Here is a 25,941-nt window from a genome sequence, read left to right on the forward strand (position 1 = left end):
CATTTGTTAAGATTTGTTAAACTGCTGGATAATCTGGAGGCTGTGCCTTCTATTGTAGTTGTAAAGATTAGCAATAATTGGGTTAGATAGGACAATCTTTGGGGGCTGAGAACTCCTTCCTCCTTCTATTGATGAGGCCTTTCATTGTGCATTCGCCCCACAATTCCGTTTGCGCTGCAGAGCTAAAACACCCTATCGCTTAGGACCCTATTTTGTACGAAATGGGGCCGGAAGGCAATGAAAGAGGCGGGCGCTTCATTTGGGAAAAGCCAAGGGGCTCTCGGAGAGCGGCTCGAGAACTGTGTGGCGGCGACGCTGGGGGTGTCCCTTATTTTAGCCTGCCCAGGAACCTATAGCTGACTGAAAGGACCCAATTGGTACCTCCCTCTGCTCTCCTTGGATATTTGGTACGTTCCTCTTCTGAGAGCCAGGAGAGAGAGAGAGAGAGACGAGCGAAGCCGGCGGCTTCAGTGCGAGAGTCGCTTTCGCCTTGAGGTGCGGGGCGGGTAGCTTTCGTTCCCCATCTAGCCAGCGGGAAGACTTTAGTGCAACGAGGCGGCGACCGAGAGTTATGGAGTACTCGATGCAGGGAGAAGTATGGAAAGCGCAGACCTTGGAGGAGCTGGTCGAGACCCTGCATCACTTGTTTGCGAGCGATAAAGTCAATGTGGCAGAAGTGCAAACTTTAATGGAATCCTACGAGAGCAACCCAGAGGAGTGGACCAAATATGCCCAGTTTGACCAATTCAGGTAAACGTGGGGAAAGCCGGGAGAGGAAATCAATGCCTGCTACGCCGAGTTACAGCCTCGGAGCTTTAGTTGCTAGTGAACGCAGAGAAAGAAATGCATTTGGTGTGCAGCCCTTAGATGCAAACCCATTCCCTTCCGTTGCCCCCTCCCGATTTAAGGTGTGCCCAACTCTGCTACGCGAATCACGTTACACGTATCTAATTTGCAGCTTTCATAAAAATGCGCATAATTCATCCCTGATGCATAGTGTTTTGTTACCAATAATGGTTCCCTTGGTTGCAAATGAGATTAAGTGGGATTTTTTAGAGAAATGGGGGGGGGAACCTAACTTGGAGCGAGGGTGGGCCACGCAATCCGGCGCTGGTTGGTAATTTAGAAATGAATGGGGTATCTTAGAAACAGCTGGGAGAGCTGCTTTGGCAAAACTCCCAGACTGTCTAGCCCAGACTTACTTGCAGCGTGACCCTCCTTTTTATGCTGCAGGATATCCTTGGTTTGGGGAATTAAGGTGGCACCTGGACTAACCAACCTTTGTGTCCAAGGAGGTGGTACTAGTTTTATCCTGCCTTTGCAGCTGATACGCTAGAATTTGCATTACCTGTTCAATTTTTCTACCATTTTGTGCATCTGATTACTAGGTGTGAAATTAAGTTGATCGTCTGGTTTTCATTTTTCAAGATTTTCCAAGAATTTCTTCATTTTTTTCTACTGAATCTTGAGGAATGGATCTGAAAGGGAATTTGGTGCAATACAACCATTCTGTTGCAGAATATAATGTAGAAGAACCGCTGGCAGTCTTGCAGAGATGTAGACTGTAGAGGGGTCGCTCTGTAATGTGATGACTGTCAAATACATTTGAAAATCACATTGCACAGAATGGCAACTTAACAGTACAACCTTGTATTTCCCATGTAATGCTGCAAAGTTCTTATACTTGATTCTGATGCTGGTTTGATTCATAATCCATAGGATGGACTTATAAATTGCATTCACAAACCACCTAACAACATTATCACGTTGTATGACTCCAGCCTGTATGGTTAGTTTCTTGCTGTGTGTCTTTTAAATCCAGAAGCTTCATATGAATACATCATGTTGCTATTGGCCCAATTTGTGTGTTCTTTCAGTAGTTACTGTCATATTGATGGGGTCCTGTATAACTGCAACAGGTATTAGATTCTCTGTCCATGTGGGAATGAGATCAAAGAATTAGATATCATCACTCAGTAGAGCTATTTGACATGTGCAGGTTGATTTTAAACAAAAGAGAACTTTGTCCCTCTGACCTCAAGGAACCAAAAGCTGAGTAAACTGCAGCACAGATGTACCGGTAATATCTGAATGATCATACACATTTGTGAATAGCCACTATAATAAAATAATTATTACTACCCATTATTTATGTAGTTCACTTCCCTTGAATCTTATGGTTGTCACCTACCATCTTCCATTTACACAATCATACGTGCAAACATATTTTCTGCCTCAACAGAAACTTCATGGGTATGGTTAATTAGGTTTTAGTCTAGCAAATCAAATATATTGTTATTCTTTAGCATTATTATATTGTTCTTGGTCTATGTCACAACAGTCCAATAAGCATGTTTCTCTGAAAGAGAATAAGTAATATTAGAGAGAGAAAAATAACCTGCATCCAGTGATGTTGAGTATAGCAAAATATATTACATCGGTTTCTGCATTAGGATAAGTAGGTAAATACTTAATGCAGACCCAACTCTGCGAGCTTGTAGTGGTTTGTGAAATAATTCTTTAAAGCGTAAAACTGCATCTTTCAAGCAGTAGCATATCCCCACTGCCGATTTGAGTGAATCAGTCCTTGCATATAGCCTTCTTGAATCTGGTATTGGCCATAGTGCTTGGAAATGCGCTATGGCCAATACCAGATTCAAGAAGACTATATGCAATCACAGCCAAGAGAAAGCACCAGGTCAGATATGTTGCCTTAACCTTTAAGTTATCCTTCCCATATGTAATAAATAAAGGTCAAAAAGTGAGTTCTTAAGGTACATCCAAATCAATATGGTTGTTACATAAGTTAATCAGGATTGGCACAAGTTGAATGTTATTCTATGACCTGGTCATGTTTGTCAAAATACCAAAGACCACTCCAAAAATTTTGGAGAGTGACAACTGGTATTTAGATTAGAATATAGATGACCTCACTGGCTGATATAGCAGGCGTGACCCTTCCTGGCACATTACATTTCATTTACAGGAGGTTAAAAAGGGTCAGCTGACTCCTTATCAGTGTTAACCTTCTAAGATAAACAATGACATTGATTACTTTGCCCTGTAAGCTGCTAATTGGTTAGTAAATGCGCAACTGTCAGTCAAGGCCATCCTAGTTGCACAGGGTATCTTGCAAAATTACCTTTCTTCTGTCCTTCCAGTTCTCTTGTGAAGAATATTCCAGATACCACTGAATAAAGAATCCCAAATACATCTGAAAAGTAGCTTATCTTGATCAACAGAAATCAAGAGCACTGTTAACTTTCACATCTTTCTGGGCATCCTGACTACTTTTGTTGTATATTCTGTTAAAAATTATTTAATGTAAATAACTTCATTATTAGGATAGAGAGATGTTTATTTGCAAATGCAAGGGAATGTTACCATCCTTCCCCATACTTTGTGCCTTAGATGGTTAACTGCTATATATTTCTGTTCACAACAAAGGACAGGTATGGAGAGCCTGTGGTTTTAGCAATGTCTGAAGGATAGTAACACCCAGAAGCCTACGTCTCTAACTGGGCTTGAAGCCAGATATATACATCTGGAAGGCCAGGAGCTCCCTACTATAGGTGTAGAGGAAAAGAAGATAAAATGATCTAATCATGAGCTAATGGTTATTTGGCATTTCGTTGGTTGTCTCCTTTCCCTAAAGTAAATATATTCCATAAATTTAAAGGAAACTACTTATTTGAGGCTCACATGATTGGAAGCAGAGGGTAAGACTGGAGTGACCAAACAGCTAAGGGACTTGCTAGTGACCAACTCTGCTAATTGAGTGTTGGACCATTTACATCACCCATCATATTGACAATTAAACGGAAATAATAGCAAGGTCTCTGAGATGCAAATGTTTTGGCTGGATTGATATACTCCCTTAATGGCATTATTACCATACTAGATGACTTGATGAAATTGCCTTATGTACTGTATTATATGAATGCAAGCATGAATATTATCAGGATTACAAGTAATAAAGCAAGCCACAACAAAGCAAGTTATTAAATACAGGAAGTCTTTAAAAATTAAGCAATGTATCTTGGTACAATAAAGAGCTATGATTAGCTCCTCAGAATAGACGACTTGATTATAGAGAAATAACTCTCAGGAATTATCTCATATTTAGGATGCTACAAGGTTCTGCTAACAAGTTTATGCACTTTCCTCTCTAAGTCCTATAAAGAGAGTTTGAAGGAGTGGGATATGTTTAAGCTTGAGAAAAATCTGAGGGGAAGATAAAATGATAACATACTTCAAATATCTGAAAGGAGGTCACATAAAATGGGGCAGGACCAGTTTCGTCACATTCCAAACAACAAGATTTTGAATAGTGGACTTAAGGTACAAAAGGCAGATTATGAAGTGAGGGGAAAACCTTTGTAACTGTGCACTTTGGCAGAGGAAACAATTATCCAGGGAGGTTCCCCTTCATTGGTTATGTTTATTCATAGACTATACCCAGTGCTTTTTTTGTAAAAGAAAAAGGTGCCGGAACTCACACATGTCATAAAACCCCGCCTTGCCTACCCTACTAGGTTCCATCCAAAAAAGGTGCCAGAACTCCGTTCTGAGTGTTCTATGAGAAAAAAAGCCCTGACTATACCTCTGAATAATTGGTTGATCGTGGCTCATCTTGAGCACTATTTGTTTTCCTAAAGCATTCAGGAATCCTTGAAGAAAGTAAGAATCCTTGTTTTCCTCTTCTTGAACCCTTTTGTTGCCTCTACTCCAGCTGATGGTCCTCAAGACTCTGGTAAAACGCAAAATAGAACCCACAAGCCTAAATCTGATTATTTCTCTTATTCATAAATGTCCTGCAGAGAGCTTTACAAAAGGACTTGTCTGCTCCCAAACAGCTGCCATGCTGTTTACCCATGCAACACACCTGAACTCTGGATAAACGATAAGGAATTTAATTTTATCAGTGATCAAATGGAATGGAATTGGTTCCAACCCATCTGTTGTCATTTTCACTGATATCAGTGGTGTGTGTGTGTTCAAAACTGGCTAGATGGCAATTGCAGAACTGCTGTCTAAGAGATCAAGGCTACACATACACATATAAAGAGGCAAGGCTTTAATCACAAAGGTGGATGGCCTTTGACACATATACACCCTGAAGATGCCACTGGTCACTTAGGGGAAACGAAAATCTATTTTTGAGTCATAGCATACCATAGTATCAGGAAATATCTGTATTAGTACACATTCCTGCTTCATACTTATATAGCGAACTTTGCCTATCAATTAGAAAACAAACTGATTTAAGGTGCTGGATGCTCAACTCCCAAAATATTTTTAATTTTAATTTTAATAACATTTTTATTTTTATTAAAGAGTACAATATACAATAAAAATAATGCAAACTACAAAAAAGTAAAACATAAAAAACAAAAAGTAAAAAAACAGAAAGAAAAAAATATATAAAAAGAAAAAAGAAGATAAAAAGGAACTTCTCCTTTTTCCTTGCAAGCATTCAACAACTTTAACAACTTATCACCAACTTTTCAAATACAACAATCTTTTAATCCCATATCTCACCTCATTCTCTATAAACATATCTAAAACTCCTTGTCATCCACCTTAATCAGCAAAACTCTATTAAGAGTTACCAGAAATGACCACATCTGTTACAAGCTTAATCAATAAGACCACTTAATTTCCTTCTTTTCATTCATACCTCCTTTTCTATTCTTCAACAAATCTCCCAAACCTTATCCTTCAAATATATTCAATAAACAACCAAAAAAGCTACCAGAAATGTTAACATAATCATTCTAAATTTAATTAAAAAGATTTAAAATATAATAACCTTTTACCCACATAACTCTTTATTATTAACACAAAATGTTAAAATATCATCTTTGGTCCTAATCAGAAAAAAAAATAAAAATTGTCAGAAATAGAAGTCTTATTTTATGTATTTGTTTCTTGAATTTCTATTCCTACGCAGCTCAGTCATTTAATAAAAATACCATATGAAACATTAAAATAATAAATAAAGATCATAAAATTCAGATTGTTAAAATCCAATTGACTAAGATGGAGGGGAAGGGAGCGCAGTGCACACAGGGAGGAGATGGGGTCTGTCTAATTCATTAACCTTCTCCAGGATGCCATTCTCCCATTGGGGCTCCAGGCAGAGGTTGTCAAACCCTTTTGGAAGGCCAAATAAGTGAGTGAGGATTTCACCTCAGGTGGGGCACAGTATTCCCAACTGCGAGCACCACGGCAGAAAAGGCTCTTCTCCTTAACCAACAGGATCCACAGCATGCTCCTTCTTCTCAGTAGAGCAAAACCTTAAAAACCTTACAGTCCTAGTCAGAAAAAACCCACCTGTTTAACTTTGGCCAAATAACCCACCCTATATTGTTTCCCCTTACTCCCAAGGGGAGTAAGTCTTGATCTTAAGCCCCTAGAAATAATACAACACATTTTTTCCATTTTGTTTTTGTCTTTTCTCAAAAAAAAAATCAAACATTAAGACATCCCTTTTATAAATCCAATAAAAAAGTTGTATATGCCACTTTTATGGTCTCTTTTTTCATGTCCTGTTTAATTATTAAAACATCAGCATACTTGATTTACAGGTTCAGCACCTTGTTTTATATCTGTCTTATACAGTAGTCTATCTTTTTCAGCTTCATATTTAAGCAAATTTGATATTTGTTGAGTGAAACTTGTTTTTCTTCCATAGCACCCTCTAATTTTTCAATAATGGCAGAAATCTTTAAGGGTATCTTCTGAATCACTTATTACATACATATACTTCTGGATGCATCCATTATATTATTTGCTTCTGGTGCCTTTTAGGATCCAGTCTTCAAAAACCCAGCTTACCATTCTTTCCCAAAAATGCAAACATCCAGTTTCCCATAGAAAGGATTTTATAATTTATTTCAATTTTTTTATTCCAAATCCTTTAACTTTTCAAAAATAAAGCACTCAAAAAACATTATTTGCTATATTCCAAAAATAATATTTTTCAAAGGACTTAGAATTGTATTTAAAACTTGTTTTACCTAGGAGAAGGAACCTTACCCATTGAATACAGTAGAAAGTTGTTGATTTGAACATTCTTAATATTTCCCAAAAGAATAAAAAGATAATTCAAGAAAAGATTAAGAAATGAGGTTCGGTCAAACTTTTTGCCCTTAAAAGACCATGTTATAATAGGTATGTCTAGTCTAACGAAGAGAAGGATTAAGGTTGATTGATACCAATCTTCCAAAGTTTGAGGGGCTGCCCCAGAGAAAAGAGGGGTTAACCTATTCTCCAAAGCACCTTGAGGGCAGGACAAGAAGCAACAGATGGAAATTTATCAAAAAAAAATCTGACCTAGAATTAAGGAGAAATTTCCTGATAGTGGGTATAATTAACCAGTGCAACAGCTTCCCTCCAGAAGTTCTGGGTGTTCCATCACTGGAATTTTTTAAGAAGAGATTGGACAGCCATGCGTTAGGAATGATATAGGATATCCTGCTTAAGTAGGGAGTTGGATTAGAAGACCTCCAAGGTCCCTTTCAACTCTGTTGTATTGCTACTATTACTTTGATTCCCAGCTACTCAACAACTCATAAATGGCCCACAAAACTCCTGCAGTTTACTCAACAAGGAGCAGCTTTTCTCGAGTGCATGTAATCTTTCTCTGAAGAGATTTTGCAAGTTCAGATACAGCATCCAACTGCTATCTTGGTCATAAATGCCATCCTCTGTCAACAGAACATCTAGCTCACCATAATGCTCACCAGAAATCCCCCTCTTTACTTAAGTATTGACTTATGTTTTATAATGTTATTACGAGTTACATAAGAGAAATACAATGTCATGTAATAAAAGCCAGATTTCATTTTCTAGGGCTGGATCATTTTGTTATGTTGTATATCATATATTGGTTGCAGTATTTTTGATAACACATTGTCTATGCATAAGTAAGTTTCCTGCATTTCAATTTTGTTTTTGTTTTTCATTTGGAAAAAAAAATCTCCTTGCAGATAACCTCTAGTTTGCTCCATGTCTGGATGGTGCTCTGGTTTAAAACTACATGAGTCCTACGGGAAAGGGCGGTATATAAATTCAATAAAATTCAAATTCAATACATGCATTCACCTGGTAATATTTAAGACAGATAAATTGTGAATAATATTTAAAAGATGTATTTTCTAATGAAAATGCATTAGGAAACTATTTGCAGCTTTTTAAAAATCAGACTTAATTCAAATGTTTTGGAGAATTTCTGTTCAGTTTTTTTTCCCTGTTCTGCAAGCTGCATTCTGTTATTTTGAATCTTATTGAAGAACTTCCTAATCATAGACTCTTGTGTAACTCCTACCCTTGACACTCCTTATCTTATTTGTCATAATCTCTTGTTTGCTATATATAACATTGCTATTTTATCAGGAAAATCTCTTCCTTTCTCTTTTGTTGACTCTATGCATACGTGTCCATGCATGTATGCACGTGCTATATATTGTTATATAACTTTTAGGTCTAAAATACCTCACACAGAAAAGTAGCTTTCCTTAATATGACTATTTGGAAATTATCTAATCCAAGAAGTATTTGGGTTATATTGTCAACTGGATTGCAAATTTGTTTTAAATAAATTTGTTTGGAATTTTATAGCACTATATAAATGTGTTTTTTTAAAAAAAATATTTGATGCTGGACTTCCTTTTAAATGAAAGAAGAATTTGGAAAAGATAAGTATAAAATATAAAGGGATGGAGAAAAATGTGTGTAATGTAATACTTGTGGCAGAAAATAATTACCTTTGTTCCTCCAGGGTTCAAGAAATATCCATCTGCATAGGGTGAAGGGTCAGGCATGGGGAGCCGAAGAGGAAAAGTCCCCCCCACACACACACAAACACATACACACACACCATAGAGTAAAATTCCACAAGTAAACTCTCATATTCCTTGGAGCTCAATAACCCTTAAGAAACTGTTTTCAAAAGAAAGCAAAAAATCTTGAAAGCTGGTGTCCACTATTAATCACATAGTCCAGGGGTAAGCAACCTTGGCTCTCTCAGAATTCCTGAGTCAGCATAGCTGAAGTCCATGAGTCATAAAAGAGCCGAGGTTGCCTACCCCTGACATAGTCCAATGGTGAAGAGACCAGGCTAGAAATCAGGAAACCATGAGTTCTAGTCCTGCCTTAGGCATAAAAGCTGTCTGGGTGACTTTGAGCCAGTAGCACTCTCTTAGCCCAATGCACCTCACAGGATTGCCGTTGTCAAGAAAATAGGAAGAGGAAGGAGTATGAGGTACATTCATCACCTTCAGTCTTTTATAAAAAATAATAAAGGTGGGATAAAAAAAAACTCTAAATGAATAGATGCTTTAGTTTTATGTCCTGCAAACTGTTTAAATCATTTGACATGTGATTATTGTCCAGCATCTGACCGTAACGTAACTCAGTATTATTTTCTGAATGCTAGCATGCTATAAGTGCTCATAATATCAAAGGATACAAAATTGTTTAATGTCTCAATACAGAAATAACCTTTAACGTGAAGTGCTTTTGGAACAGGATGGCAGCCTGTCTATGCCATTTCATATCTTCTTAAAAATTGTTTCTGCTTCCCGAAGGTAAAACTGACAAAGGCTCCCTGACATTTTATCATTTCAGATACACAAGAAATCTTGTAGATAAAGGAAATGGAAAATTCAATCTGATGATCTTATGCTGGGGAGAAGGCCATGGCAGGTTTGTAATTGAGAAGATACTAATGATCAAAAGTCTGTGGATACAATTTTACAATGTGAATGCACTCTGAAGAGAATGTTGTTTATGTTGTACCTTATCAATAGATGGTTAAAGTCCACCTTTCCAACAGATTTGATAACTTTTAAATTCACAGATCAAAACCAAATGTGCAACAGTTATCAATGACCATGTTTTTATATACTTGATTGCTTCTAATGGTCACTGGTCATTTGGTGAGGCTTCATTAGTGCTTGCTGGTTTCTCTTGAAGAAGATTTTGTTTTTCCGTAAGAGTATAATGTGTTTGGCCTGCAAAAGTTAGTCAGAAAAGATAGAGCCTGCTTTAATTTCAGGAAAGCAAATGAAAATGTGTTTTGTTTTCTGCCTGCATTCAACAACCACAAAGATTAGTCCAAAAGAAGACCATGTTTTATAATGCTGCTATTTTAAAGTCCTCATCTCCAGAACTGAGACTCTTAACACCACTTCTCGTAAGAGAATAATTACCAAAAACGTTGCTCAAAAATACAACCTCCCCATATACATCACACACTTTTTTGCAATTTTGTGACTTCTAGCAATTTTGCACACTCATTCATGTGTTTTCTTGGCAACAGTATATAAGGTGTTTTCCATTGCCACCTTCTGGAAGTTTTCGGACTTCCAGGTCTCAGTCCCTCATTCTCACCGCTACAAATACCAATCACACCTGATCCCTTTCAGCTTAACTGAGATTAGACATAACTTCTTTAAAAAAAGAAATAAGCATCAGTTATAGAACCTCTATTCCTGGAAAGGCAACCTCCCTCCCCCCCATTTTTAATATTTAATTTACAAGCATTTTTGTTACAGTTTAACATTATTTGAGTATGACTTTACAAGTGAGCCAAGAACTAGTCTATCAGTCCTGTCCATGCAACCATATTGGAGAATGGGGAGGAATTCATTTATAATACAGTATTCATTCCCCCTTCATCCCATTTTTATTCTAACTGTAACTGTCCCAAATTGTGGGTATTAAAGATTAAGACCACCTAATGCTAGCATTTTAAGAGCGGGGCAATAAGAACAACAAGAGGCCCAGCATCACATTTAACACTGACACTGACACAGCCAGTCAGGTGTGTGCAAGATCCTTTGGGAGCCTGAAGAATCCAGTTCTCCACAACTCAGTCCACATAATGTGGTTACATGATTGTCTAATGTGCAGTAATTTCCACATGTAAAGGTAAAGGTAAAGGTTCCCCCGCACATATGTGCTAGTCGTTTCCGACTCTAGGGGCCGGTGCTCATCTCCGTTTCATAGCCGAAGAGCCAGCGCTTGTCCGAGGACGTCTCCGTGGTCATGTGGCCAGCATGACTAGACGCCAAAGGCGCACGGAACGCTGTTACCTTCCCAACGTAGTGGTCCCTATTTTTCTACTTGCATTTTTACGTGCTTTCGAACTGCTAGGTGGGCAGAAGCTGGGACGAGTAACAGGCGCTCACTCTGCTACGCGGCACTCGGGATTCGACCCGCCAAACTGCTGACCTTCCGATCGACATGTTCAGCGTCCTAACCCACTGAGCCACCGCGTCCCTTCCAATTTCCACATGGGTTCACCACTAAAAATCTTATACATAGGAATATCACCAAATTATGGTACACATCAAATGCTGGTAGACATCTGGATTCCTTCATAAATGTTCATCCTATCCCTGCAATCAGTGATAGGTTTCCACTGCCAGCTACAGATGACAAAAAACAGGGTGAGCATTGCAAACATAAGTTATAAGTGGTTTTATAGCTTACCAGAAATAGTTCTTGAAAACAGTCTGTCGTTTTATTTCTGGTTTTTGCAGGACTGCTATCTTGATTGCTTTTGTCAAAACAAGCTACTTTAGCGCCACTTGGTGACTTCTTTCTTTGTGTTTTACTACAATGGTAGCAGGGTTTTCATTGCTCTGACCAGCCTCTGTAAGATGGCTCCAGGGTTTGACTGAAAGAGCATTGTGTTATGATGGCTGCTTAAATCCAGGAATAGAATGCTCCTCTTATTCCTTCTCCACCCCAGTTTTTTTCCTTTTTTTTCAATCTGCCAATATCTCTCTGAAATGTTGTTGTCAATGTGGCAAAGGATAACATATCCCTTTTATGTGCAAGAATGGCTTGGAATCCTGAGATCCTGAAACAACAGCTGTTCTCAGCTCTCAGGCAGACATGTCAAACCCGTGATGTCACGTGACGTTGCGCGACATATCGGAACTTTTCCCCCATTGCTGGCAATGGGGTGGGTGCGGTTTCTTTGTGATGTGTCCGGCCCATGGGCCGGCAGTTTGACACCCCTGCTCTAGGGCAGCTATGCTGGCTCGGGAATTCTGGGAGTTGAAGTCCACAGGTTGTAAAGTTGCCATAGTTGCCCATCTCTGCTCTATGGTAAAACCAGTTTCCATGACATGGAAGGATATGAGTTTTGTAAGACAGAAAAGGTCCTTCTCCATTTTTTTAGCTCATTGCTTAGTTAATAAGAAACAGAATAATATTGCTTCTGGTTTGGTTTTTTCTTTCTTTGTTTTTTTTCTGGAATATATGCTACTTACAGGGAGGGTCTTCTCAGGGTGCCGCCGGTTAAAGATTGCCGGCGGGTAACACCCAGGGGTAGGGCCTTCTCAGTGGGTGCGCCTGCCCTGTGGAACCAGCTGCCTGCGGAGCTTAGGACTGCCCCCGACCTCCGTTCATTCCGCCGGGACCTGAAGACCTGGCTCTTCAAGATCTCTGGCCCAGGCTGAGAATTTTTTAATTTTAATTGGGTTTTTTATTGTTCTCAGGGTTTTAATCTTTTTAAATTTGTTTTAACGTTTGTATTGACTCTCTTTTAAATGCCCTGTAAACCACCCTGAGTCCTTCGGGAAAGGGCGGTATATAAATCTAAATAAATAAAATAAAATAAATAAAATACCGTACTTTGGAAAATTATTGTGGCTCATTTCTACTTTAGTTTGCACCCATTACATTCCTGTTAATCCTTATACTAGATCAGATCAGGGCAGGCATACAGATCACCCAATTCAGCTGCAAAAATATAGCTTGATGCTTATTTAGCAGCAAACACTGAAAACAGTAAACTGGCAAGATTGTAATAAAGGCTGGCAAAATAGAGAAGGAGACAGAATCACAAGCAAGCAAAATTTACATTGTCTCAGTTATTTATCAAAAGACATAGAACTTTCCACTAGAAACAGTATACTGGGGAATTAGCATGGACAGTCTCAAACCAAGTGGCCTTAGACTATTACAGCCTTATTTCCATTCCAGAGATGGAAAGTAGGACACCAAGTGATCCCTCTTCTATTCTGCATGTGAAGAAAACCATTTTGTGGATATGGATGATGTCCACAGCAATTACAACCATATTCACAAGTTTACCCATCACATTTATGGCCAAAATTGAGGGATTACAAGTACTTGGGTGCTTAGAAAGATTAGTTAGCATGAAGTTCTCCTGGGAAGCTGCAGTGGTGTCCAACAAGTTCCATCTCTTTTGATGGGGGGGAGGTACTGCCCCCCTCAGAAAGGGCCTGCAACTTGGGTGTCCTCCTGGATTCACGGCTTAACTTGGAAGATCATCTAACGGCCGTGACCAGGGGGGCCTTCACACAGGTTCGCCTAGTGTGCCAGTTGCACGCCTTTTTGGACCGAGATGCCCTATGCACGGTTACCCACGCCCTCGTCACTTCTTGCTTGGATTACTGCAATGCTGTCTACATGGGGCTGCCCTTGAGGTGCACCCGGAGGCTTCAACTGATGCAAAATGCGGCTGCGCGGGTGCTTATGGGAGTATCTCGATACTCCCATGTTACACCACTCCTGCGTGAGCTGCATTGGCTTCCGGTTACCCTCCGGGTGTGATTCAAGGTGCTGGTAATAACCTTTAAAGCCCTACATGGCTGAGGCCCGGGGTACTTGCGAGACCACCTGCTGCCATTGTCAACCTCCCATCGCCCAGTTCGCTCCCACAGAGTCGGCTTCCTCAGGGTGCTGTCGGCCAGGCAATGCCGGCTGGCGACCCCCAGGGGGAGAGCCTTCTCTGTGGGCATGCCGACCCTCTGGAATGAACTGCCTCCGAAGCTGCGGACGGCCCCTGACCTTCGGTCCTTCTGCTGTGACCTGAAGACCTGGTTATTTCAACAAGCGGGTCTGGACTGATTATGGTTTAAATTAGGTTTTTATTGGGTTAAATTGTCATGTATTTATCATATTTATTGTTTAATTCTTTTTTAATTTTTGTACTTTATGTTTCTTAATTTTTTATTGTTGTGAGCCACCCTGAGTCCTTAGGGAGAAGGGCGGCATATAAATTTAATCAATCAATCTAATAAATTTGCTTACGCAGTTCTGCTTGTAGTCAAATGCATTTAAGGTGCCAACATCTCTTAATATATTTCAGTCCCTTATAAGAAAAGTAGGACTCTGAGAACACTAGTATTAATAAAATAGTAGGGCAGTAAGGTCTGTAATAGTGAATCTATGGATAAGAGTTGTTTCTACATAGTTTAAAACTGTTCAAACCTAAATATTGGCTGTCTTAGTTCTATTTCTTTCCTAGCCTCTTTGAAATATGTGTGTTTTGTAACCTAGATACTTTACTTTTTTCCCCTTAACTGTGTTGCACAATATAAGTACGTGGCATTTGTTTTCTATTGCAAAACGGAGAAAACAAATACTGCCAAATTGGTTTTTAATAAAAAAAAGATGTGCAAACATATCATATAAGTACTAATGCTCAGAAATATAGCATTAATAATCGTGGATCTTAAAGCACATTAGGAAGCTTGCAGGACAAAAATTTTATAACTAGCATATACAGAGCTTTTTTCTCATAGAACACTCAGAACGGAGTTCCGGCACCTTTTTTGGATGGAACTTTGCAGGGTAGGCAAGGCAGGTTGTATGACATGTGTGAGTTCCAGCACCTTTTTCTTTTACAAAAAAAGCACTGAGCATATAAATAAGTATGCCTGTATGTAAGAAATAATTGCAGACTGAGTTTACAATTGAAGGGTCAATGTAAAGTTTTATTTAAGTAAAAAAAAAGTAAAGATTGTATTATTTCTAATGATGATTCTTTTGGACTAGCCTGAATGATCTTTCCTTTAAAGTTTCTTAATTCATGGGTAGAATTGTTAGCTACAATACTTACATTGATTCAGTCCAGGTAAATGTTTGTACACAAAAGTGCAAAATATGCACCTGAACTGTTCACTTTTGCTGAACTATAGTTCCCAACACCCTCACCATGGATCATTTGGCTGGGATACTGAGATTAAGAGTTTAGCAACACTTGGCTATTGAAAGTTGGCTGTTTTGGAACACTGTAAAGATAAGACTTGTTCGAACAGAATTCAACCCCTAGTTAATTTAGGGATATGTCTGTGTAGTTTTCTTAGCAACAAGGAATAACTGGTTTACCATTTGCCTTCCTCCAAGGTATTCCCTCCTCCCCCCCGCCCAAATTTCTTAGTCTAATTTACAATTCTGGAATTTCCTGGCAATCTGCAATCCAAATACGAAGCAGGTCCAAACCTTGCTTAGCTTTTCCAGATCAGCCAAAGATCATGGTTTATTGCTGTTACCTAACTGGAATTGAACATTATATTCATGATAATTGAATTTGTAGGGCATGTTGTGCCGTGCAAAACAGCAATTATTTTTGTTTATTGCCAATGTGCTGTCTGGGAATTCTAGAAATAGCATTTTAACTCTTTGGAAAATGCCAAGTTGTGGAAAATTGACCTAATATATAACACAAACACACAGACACACGCACACATACAACACACCTTACAGCAGGGGTTCCCAACCGGGGGTGCGAAATGATATTCCAGGGGGTGTGAAAATTTAGGTTTTCAAAATTATAGTGTATATCCATAATTTGTTATTTTGAAGGGTGCGAGAATATATTAGAAGTGTTTTAGGGCTGCGGGATATAGAAAAGGTAGGGAGACGCTGCTTTGCAAGCATCAATCTTTCTGACTTTATGCATTTTTTTAAATCTCTGTTTTTGTAGTAGTATCCATGATCACACAGATTCACACTGTTTTATGAAGCTACTTCAAGGAAACCTAAAGGAAACTTTGTTTGAGTGGCCTGGCAAAAAGGGGGCTGGAGAGATGCTAAAAAAATCAGAAAGAGTGTTAAAGAGAAATCAGTGTGCCTATATTAATGGTAAGTCATTTTGCTTTGGTATCTTTAAATTTAACATTACTTTCTCCAATAGTGATTACCATTAAAGTTTAATTTTTTATGGTATGGTAAAAGTCATGACACAGTCCTTCTATGATTTTGGGGGAAATAACCTTATTTTTCCTGCTTCCGTAAATGACTTGTTTGTTTTGCTTGCTTGCTTGCATATTTATTTATATATACGGTATGTACATGCATGCATGCATGCATGCATGATTTTTATTCCACAGCCTTCAGCAGACTATGGGAAGCTCATTTAATCTCCTCCTTACAATTTTAACAGTTTACCTCCAACAGGAACCAACTTAGACACTGACATGGCATCTACTGACAGCTTGGTAATTCAAAAAGGTCTTATTGCCATCAAAACTATTGCTTAGTGCAGACATGTCAAACACAAGGCCTGGGGGAGGGATCCGGCCCACGAAGTGGTTTCATGTGGCCCACGAAGCCATCCTGGAAACAGTGAGGGAACAGCCCCCGCTACCTTGACCCTGGCCCAGAGACCCTCCTTCTGCCAGAGACCCTCAGATCTGTCCCACTCCTGCCCAGACCCCCATAGGTACCCTTGATGTGAACGAAGTAGAGCTGGCCACGCCCACCCAGTAGGCCATACGCACTCTAGCCATGCCCACCCAGTAGGCCACGCCCACCCTGGCCATACCCACCCGGCCCCCTAAGGGCAACCACAATGCTGATGCGGCCCTCAATGAAACTGAGTTTGACACCCCTGGCTTAGTGCAAGGAACATAGGTTGCCCCTGTGCCCATCATTCATTTATCACTTAGTCATCTCTTTTCCTTTGACATATTTTGTCTAATAGTATTTATTATGATTCAGCTCTGTTCTCTAATCCCTAGAGGACGGGAGTGGAACAGGAGATACTGCTTGATCCTCCCAAATGCTGCCAATCTCACTCTTGTTAAAAAAAATGTGGAAGATACAGGAATCCAAGAATTGTTGCATTTTTATGACAGAGACATACCCTGTGAATTCCTAGCTTGTCCTTAAAAAAAGCCCCCTTCGTTTTGCAATATTGGCTATTACCTGGGGAAAAGAAACTTCAAAGATTATATTTTCTACCCTGTATAGCATGTTACTGGATAGGGGGAAAAGATGATTTAATTGGAGACAAAATTGAACTGATTTTTAGAAAATAAGTTTATTGACAACAAAACAAAACAGAGAGAAGAGAATATGTTCAGTTCATGCTGGTACACCATTGTTTGAATATTTTTCTAACAAGAGAATAGATAGAAAGAACAACAGTTGAAAATACACCAGTCCTTAATTTAAAATACTGACAAGATTTCCTTTCCTAACAACTTGTAATTTTCCATCAAATTTTTTCCACCCAAAGCTAAACTATTTCTTTCTAATCTGTGTCATTTTGACTTACTGTATACATAATAACTAAAACATTGGATTCTATATAATGTTGATAGTGGGGATTTCAGCTAAAAAAACAGAAGACCGTAAGTTCTCATTTGACCCGAAGCATGAAAAACAGGCTGGGTGATTTTGGGCCAGTCACTCTCTTTCAGCCCAACTCACCTCAGGATTGTTGTTGTGGGAAAAATAGGAGGAGGAAGAAGAATTAGGTACATTTGCCACCTTGAATTATTTGTAAAGATAATAAAGGGGGGATAAAAATATTTTAAAAGATCAGTAGTCTGATCCCAGAGATTATCTTCCTGTCTCATAATAGCTACCAAATATTTCTAATGAGCTTTCACTTACCTTGCTGCTACTACATTTTCCTTATCTTCAAACCACATCATTTTCCATTACATTCCTGAGAGTTGTCTTCAGTTTGTTTTATTTGTTCTGTTTTGTCACAGTGTTTTTCCTTTCTCCCAAGTTGTCGTCTTATCTATCCCTGACCATCCATAAAACATCCATTTCTTTTAAAAAGATGTTTCCCTTCAAACCATCTTTCAGCTATATGGTTGCACAAATTACCTGCTTACAGTAGATGTTGAACGTTGCAAATTATATGTTCTTTAAGTTTAGAAAAGTTTGTTCTGTATGGCCATATTCTTAAATACGGTAATAAAGAAACCTAAACCATTCCTGACTAAATTAGAAGCTACTTTTGGTATTAGGCACTTCTGTGGCTAACACCTTCTGGGTCCCTGTCCCTCCATTTGTTTAAAATAACAAAAAAGAAAATTATGTGACTCCATATCTGTAGAGATACAATGGCAGGTTTAGTATCTTCTTTCTCTCCAAGAAGAGGAAAAATGGGTGCCTAACCTTTCCTGTTTTTCCTGGCCATTTTATTTTCGTGGTTTTGTGCTGGAATTCAGAAGAAGAGGCTAAGCTTGAGCTAACCTTGTCTTCCAACTCCAGATGGAAATGAAATCCAGGTTAATGAAATCATCTCAATATCTGGCATTTGATCCATATATCATTGCTTAAAGTCCTTTACATCAGTTAGTCCATGAAGCTTGACATAACACTTTGTAATTTTTTGGCTTTTCTCCTCTCAACTTTGTCAATCTGTACATACTAAGAAGGATGTCCTGGTGGTACTACGTACTTTTCAACCAAGTATTGTGATTTAAGAAATGCTAGCACTGTGTGCATATCCAATGAAGGAACCCATAACCATATTCCAGTTCAGCACCAAATATATTTCTGCCAGTTGGATGACATGGAGACAGCTATATGTGCATGGCGTCCAAACTAAATACTGTATACCCCTTCCTGCTATTCTGGCAGTCAGAAGAGAAAATGTAATTTCTTTTGATGCACAGGCCTATGAAAACCTTGAAAAACATAGCCAAGTTCTCTGCTGCTACTGTTCTGTACCAGCCTGCTACTGGCCCTGCAGAAAAGGCAGAGACAACCCCTTTCCAAACGGCAAGAGGCTGGAATTACGCCTGCCAAATTTATTGCAACAAAAACAAACGGAACAAGACAAACCAAGAAACAGGAGCTTAAAGAAACATGAACTATCCGAGCGGTTGCCTTCAGCAAACCAGCCCTCCCCACACATTCCCCTTATATAGAGTTCAGGGCGTGGCTTCTCTCTGCCTCCTTCCAAGAAGCCCCATTGCCTTCCTCTGTTTACTCCTAATTGACTGCCTCCTGCATCGGGCGTCCTTGAACAGGGCCAGCTGTGGGTCATCTTCATCCACGCTGTCAGGCTCACACAGCTGGGTCTCCGTGGTGACCAAGTGGGAGGGGCCTGACTGAGGGCTCTCATCAAGCTGTCCAATCCCCTCAGCAAGCTCTTCAACACCCCCCCTCCTCCTCCTCTGTGTCGTCCGACCCAACTGCCGAACCCACAGGCTGACCCTGAATCACAACAGCTACCTTCATTCAAACACCAATAGTTTAGGTTCTCCATCCCCGAATACACATTCCCTTCCCCTGAAAAGACTGATCATTTTAGCATCTTTTGATAACTTTGAGGTTTTTTACACTTTATGTATGTGTATGCTCACTTTGGATATTTATTTTATCATGTTTGCCTGTGACAGCAAGTAGCTAATTTCTATATATATGTTTGAATACAAGTTGAAAATAACAGGTTCCTTCCTAATCTGAATATTTGGATTCATACAGCCAGCTGGGATTGCTGTTGAGCTGATTAAGTATCACCTGTGAGCCCTGTCAAAAGACTTTAATACATACATTGTTTTTCTTTTCTGGCATTTCTTCCCATTCAAATTGCAGTTTTATATAATGAGAATAACCTCTGTTTCTGCAATTTTCCCTCAGTGCAAATCTACAGCTCCTGAAAAAATGACCTACCAAACAATCCAGTAACAGACAACAAGTAAAAATGGGAACTGCCAAATAAAATGCAAAGGAGCTATGTTGGCTTGTAATCCAGCCACATCTCCCAGTGGTTTGTGTGGTTCTTTATCTATCTGTCTGTCTGTTGTTTTTTAAAATCCATAATAGCCTGTTTTAGGATTGAAATCATTGTAAATAGGCTTAGGAAACCCTTCATTGCCCTTTCACCATTTTGTCTTCAATTTTTTTAAAAAAAAATGAGATGGAGGGAGTCTTAAAGTGCTCTTTTGTGGAACTGGTCTGTGTCCTATGGCCAGAAAGGAGCACTGTCTTTCTAGATTTGCACGACAGAGCGTGATTCAGTAGTATAAACTTCAGTTACTCCAGAATACTTTGCTGGGAGTCCAATGCCGATTAAGAAATAAACTGGGTTCCTGGATATGCACGCTAGGCCTTTGAAAGACCCGTTTAAATATAGCATGTTAATAAAGCAGCTGGTGAAAATGTCACCTAGTAGGCTTCATGGATGGGTGGAATTGAGAACTACCCAAGCTAACTGCTGCACTGCATTGATTTGTTATGGTCTTACATTCTTTGTAGACTCCATTGGTTTGCATCGTGTGGAGAACCCAAGCCATACCGAAACAGCCATCAGTCTCCACTTGTACAGTCCACCTTTTGAAATCTGCCAGACCTTTGACCAAAGAACTGGACACAAGCAAAAAGTTAAAATGACATTCTATAGTCAGTTTGGAGAAAGGACTCCATACGTAAGTATCGCTATGTATCTTGTCATTTGTGGTCATGCTGACAGAAGCAATGAGGAAGCAGCCAGGAAAAAAGCTCAACTCTTACATACTGTAACCATGGTTAGACAAGGATATTAAAAATATCATAATTTTATGCCTGAACAAAGCTTCAGGATTATTGAAGAGAGAAAAAATACACACTGGATTTATTATTAAAGTTTCTATTCTGACTTTTTCATTACTAAAAAATAACTTCCAAATAGAAAATATTGTACACATTGAGGATGGCCCATCTTCATTTTAACATTTCATGTTGCAACTCTGTATATATATATATTTAAAGGAGACTAAAAAAAGGTAGGGTTCTCTTTGAAAAAAGAACAAAATATTGGAACTTGGGAAATCAGAGTAGACTAGTGTCCTTATTCTGATGTAGTTCCCTCAGGGCAGACATTTGAAGAAAATTGAATTATGCAGTTCTCTTCCTTCAGTGTTAAAAATGCTGGTCTGCATGATAGCCTTTGAGAAGTGTCTCAGCTAAAAAAAGAATAAAATCAGTAATTGATTATTAAGCATTATTATTGATAGTAGTTTAACACTAGTAAATGATGATAATTACATTTTTTAGGTATTTCACAAATCAGTTCCACTCCTTCCCCTTATATGAAAAAGGCAAATTTGTTTTATACCTCAGGAAATTATTGGAAAACGTAATAATACTTGATTCTACATTTTTTCAGTCATACAGTTATTTAGAATTTCATGCTTACAGAGACCATCTGCTTTATTTAAAATAACTGAAAACTCTCCATTTATCTCTTTCTTTCTCTAGACTTCAGCAGTTTCTCAAGAGAACAACTGAGAAGCACAAAACGTACCAACATACATTCTTTTATTTTGTTAGAAATTGTTTGAGCAAGAGCAGAAGAATTATGTGGCTAATGCCAGTATCAAGCTGTATCTTTATGCAGGACTACATAGCTGTCCTATATGAAAAGCAGCTTTTTAGCTATGATTTCTTTCTCTCTTTCTCTCTCATACATAAACACTAAAATGCAGAATATAGAAGATTCTTGCAGACAACCAACAAATATAAGAGCATGGTGGGGGGAGCAGAATGCCTCTGATTAATTCTAAGACTGTGCACACAAACATTGTACTTAGCAGGCCTTCCGAAAGAATGTACACTACTAAAGCTAATTTTATAACTTGTCAAACTCCATGTTCACATTATTTCCTATCTAGTGTATACTTTATGATGCAAAGAGAATTCTTTTTATCATGGATGTAATAATTTGTTGGAATTTTAATTGTGCATTTTAAAATCTAACATGGAAGTACTATCTTTTAGTAGGAGCAATAAAGAGTATCCTCTACAATGTTTTATTCAGAAAAAAATGTGTCTGTGATTAAGTTAAGAGTGATGAAAGGGCTCAACTGTTAATGTTTCAGGTGGGTTGTATTATTAAAACCGACCAATTACCCTAATAAAACTGATTTTTAGACACACTTGTACTGTTGATTTTTTAAAAAACAACAACCAGAAACTGGTCAATATTTTTGTTAGACCCAACCATTACTAAGGATAAGGGAAGAAAGAATAGTGATTTTTATTTTTATTTTTTTCTGAATCTGGGATGCTTATAAACACCATATCTAGCACTAGAAAGTAAAAGGTACCGAGCAAGTATTCCATTTTTTTCTTCAACAGAATTCTTTCTTGTGACAAAAAAAAGATTTGGTTGATTTGCTAATTAAAATGGGAACTCTCTTTCACAGAACAAAGACCGTGTACTTGTGCAGAATCTGACAGCAATTACTTGGGAGTTCACTTCAGTGAGCTTATATTACATAAATATACAAAAATAGAGTTGGGGATATTTTCTTCCAAAATTATGTTCACTTCAGTGACATTTGTATAGTTCCAAAAAAATTCAAGGCCAGAATTACTGAATGTTACAATGACTCTTATTGTAGCTGTACTAAATGTCATGGAAGCTACTTTCAAAATTTAATTATTTATATAAATTCTATAACACAGAGCTTTCAAGGCTCCAGCCCAATAATTTAAATAAGACTATGTATGTATACAAGTGTAGATGTGTGTGTGTGTGTAGCAGCTCGAGCACTATAATCATAAAATAATATTGTAAAAGTCAGTCAAGAACGAGTTTGGTATAGCGGTTAAGGCACCAGCTACAAACCAGACTATGATTTCTGCCTTAGGCACATAAAGGCTCTTTCTCTCTCAGATTTAGGAAGAAGGAAAAGATAATCCTCTTCCCAAAATGTTGCCAAGAAAACTGCAGGGAGTAGTCCAGGCAACAGTGACACAAAAATCAACTACAGTTGCAAGAAAAAGTATGTGAACCCTTTGGGATTACATGGAGTTTTGCATGAATTGCCCATAAAATGTGCTCTAAACGTCATGTAAGTCACAACAATAGAAAAACACAGTCTGCTTAAAATAATACTACACAAACATTAGCTGTTGTCATGTTTTAATTGAACATAAGATGGAAACATTCACAGTGCAGGGTGGAAAAAGTATGTGAACCCCTAGCCTAATGACTTCTCCAAGAGCTAATTGGAGCCAAGAGTAAGCCAACCTTGACTCCAATCAGTGTGATGATATTGGATGTGTTGCTGACAGCTGTCCTGCCCTTTAAAAACACACACCTGTTTTGGGTTTACTGGTCTCAAGAAGCACTGTCTGATGTGAACCATGCCTCGCAGAAAAGAGCTCTCAGAAGACCTACGATCAAGAATTGTTGACTTGCATGAAGCTGGAAAGGGTTACAAAAGTATCTCCAAAAGCCTTGATGTTCATGTGTCCACGGTAAGACAGACTGTCTACAAATGGAGAAAGTTTAGCACTGTTGCTACTCTCCCTAGGCGTGGTCGTCCTGTAAAAATGACTGCAAGAGCACAGCGCATAATGCTTAATGAGGTAAAGAAGAATCCTAGAGTGTCAGCTAAAGACCTACAGAAATCTCTGGCACATGCTAACATTTTTGTTGACACATCTACAATAAGGAAAACATTAAACAAGAATGGAGTACATGGGAGGACACCATGGAGGAAGCCATTGCTGTCCAAAAAAATATTGCAGCACGTTTGAAGTTTGCAAAAGAGCACCTGGATGTTCCACAGCACTACTGGCAAAATATACTGTGGACAGATGAAACCAAAATTGAGTTGTTTGGGAAAAACACACAACACTATGTGTGGAGAAAAAAAGGCACAGCACACCAACATCAAAACCTCATCCCCACTGTAAAACATGGCGGAGGGAGCATCATGGTTTGGGGCTGCTTTGCTGCCTCAGGGCCTGGACGGATTGTTATTGATGGGAAAATGAATTCCAGAGTTTATCAGGACATTTTGCAGGAAAACGTATGACCATCTGTCCGCCAACTGAAGTTCCGCAGAGGATGGGTGATGCAACAGGACAATGACCCAAAGCATGCAAGTAATTGGGAGGAAGTGATCATACAATATTGAAATTCAACATTATGGAAGCACAAGCAATAGAATAGAGTCAAACTAGAGTCTTGGACTTTAAGAGAACTAATTTCAATAAACTTAGAGAGAGCTTGGGAAGGATTCTATGGATGAGAATCCTCAAGGGGAAAACAACTCAAGAAGCTTGGGAAATTTTGAAAAGTGAGATAATAAAAGCCCAGTTTAGCACAATACCAACAAGGAGGAAAAATAACAACTCTCAAAAGAAACCAGCATGGCTGCATAAAGAACTCTCTGATGAACTGAAAGATAAAAAGGACAAGTATAGAAAGTGGAAAGAGGGGCACATAACTAAGTCAGAATATCAGCAAATAGCCCAAGCCTGCAAACACGAAGTGAGGAAAGCTTAGGCTCAAAATGAACAAAAGCTTGCAACCAAAGTCAAAAATAACAAAAAAAAGCTTCTTTCAACATGTAAAAAACAAGAAAAAAGTGAAGGAAATGATTGGTCCATTAGTGGGTGAAAGTGGCAAGAAGGTGACAAGCAACAGGGAGAAAGCAGAACTATTTAACTCATTTTTTGCATCTGTCTTTACACAAAAGGAAAAAAACAGACCAACCTATCAAAAATAGTGCCAAAAAAACCAGAATAGAAACACAAGTTAAGAGGCAAGAAAATGGTAAGTGAGCACCTGTCCAGCCTAGATGAGTTCAAATCACCAGGACCAGATGGATTACACCCCAAGGTTCTCAAGAACTGGCAGATGTGATCTCAGAAACACTGAACTATATTTTTCAAATATCCTGGAGCACTGGGGAACTACCAGAGGACTGGAAAAGAGCTGATGTAGTTCCCATTTTCAAAAAAGGAAAAAAAATGGATCCAGGAAATTACAGACCTATCAGCCTGACCTCAATTCCTGGGAAGATTCTGGAAAAGATAATCAAACAATGAGTCAGCGAGCACCTAAGGGCAAACAAAGTCATTACTAAAAGCCAACATAGGTTTGTCAAAAACAGATCATGCCAGACAAATCTTACTGCATTCTTTGACCAAGTGACAAAATTAGTGGATCAGAGGAATGCTGTGGATATAATTTACTTGGACTTCAGTACGGCATTTGATAAAGTAGATCACAAACTACTACTTGATAAGATAGAAAAATGTGGGTTAGACAGCATCACCACCAGATGGATTTGTAGCTGGCTGACTGGCCATACTCAGCATGTGGTCCTCAATGGTACCGCATCTACATGGAGGAAAGTGTGTAGTGGGGTGCCCCAGGGCTCTGTTCTGGGCCCAGTGCTCTTCAACATCTTCATCAACGATTTGGACGAGGGGATATATGGGGAACTCATCAAATTTGTAGACGACACCAAGCTGGCAGGAATAGCCAACACTCCAGAAGACAGGCTTAAGATACAGGAGGATCTGGACAGACTTGGACACTGGGCGCTATCTAACAAAATGAAATTCAATGGTAAAAAGAGTAAGGTTCTACATTTAGGCAAGAAAAACCAAATGTACAGGTATAGTATAGGGGGTACCTTGCTCAACAGTAGTAACTGTGAGAGGGATCTTGGAGTCCTAGTGGACAATCACTTAAATATGAGCCAGCAGTGTGCTGCAGCTGCCAAAAAAGCCAACACAGTGTTAGGCTGCTTTAACAGAGGGATAGAATCAAGATCACATGAAGTATTAATACCACTTTACAATGCCTTGTAAGGCCACACTTGGAATACTGCATCCAGTTTTGGTCACCACAATGTAAAAAATATGTTGAGACTCTGGAAAGAGTACAGAGAAGAGCAACAAAAATGATTAGAGGTCTGGAGGCTAAAACATATAAGGAACGGCTGCTGGAATTGTCTAGTTTAATGAAGAGAAGGACTAAGGGTGACATGATAACAGTGTTTCAATATCTCAGGGGCTGCCACAAAGAAGAGGAAGTCAAGCTATTCTCCAAAGCGCCCGAAGGCAGAACAAGAAGCAATGGATAGAAACTAATCAAGGAGAGAAGCAACCTAGAAATAAGGAGAAACTTCC

General features: G+C 38.9%; 1 protein-coding gene across 2 annotated transcripts; it reads left to right on the forward strand.

Moving 5' to 3' along the window:
• The first annotated feature begins 456 nt into the window (after positions 1–456).
• On the forward strand, positions 457–23,834 carry CDO1 (cysteine dioxygenase type 1). Of its 2 annotated transcripts, none has more exons than XM_083352087.1 (5): positions 457–750; positions 9,634–9,711; positions 15,758–15,915; positions 20,281–20,450; positions 21,262–23,831. In XM_083352087.1, exons 1-5 carry the CDS (start codon positions 572–574, stop codon positions 21,289–21,291), a joined length of 615 nt encoding a protein of 204 aa, XP_083208213.1. In that variant the 5' UTR covers positions 457–571; the 3' UTR covers positions 21,292–23,831. The 2 variants fall into 2 exon arrangements, with proteins under 2 accessions (XP_083208213.1, XP_083208214.1); XM_083352088.1 differs by lacking the exon at positions 457–750 and adding an exon at positions 9,090–9,268 and having other exon boundaries at positions 21,262–23,834.
• Positions 23,835–25,941: the final 2,107 nt, after the last annotated feature.

Source organism: Vipera ursinii (genome assembly GCF_947247035.1).
Source record: "Vipera ursinii genome assembly, chromosome: 2".
NCBI classification, from domain to species: domain Eukaryota; kingdom Metazoa; phylum Chordata; class Lepidosauria; order Squamata; family Viperidae; genus Vipera; species Vipera ursinii.

Coding starts and splice junctions, on each gene's coding strand:
- CDO1 (XM_083352087.1), top strand. CDS start 572: ATGGAGTACTCGATGCAGGGAGAAGTATGGAAAGCGCAGACCTTGGAG. Junction 751..9,633: donor GCCCAGTTTGACCAATTCAG/GTAAACGTGGGG, acceptor TTATCATTTCAG/ATACACAAGAAATCTTGTAG. Junction 15,916..20,280: donor TCAGTGTGCCTATATTAATG/GTAAGTCATTTT, acceptor CATTCTTTGTAG/ACTCCATTGGTTTGCATCGT.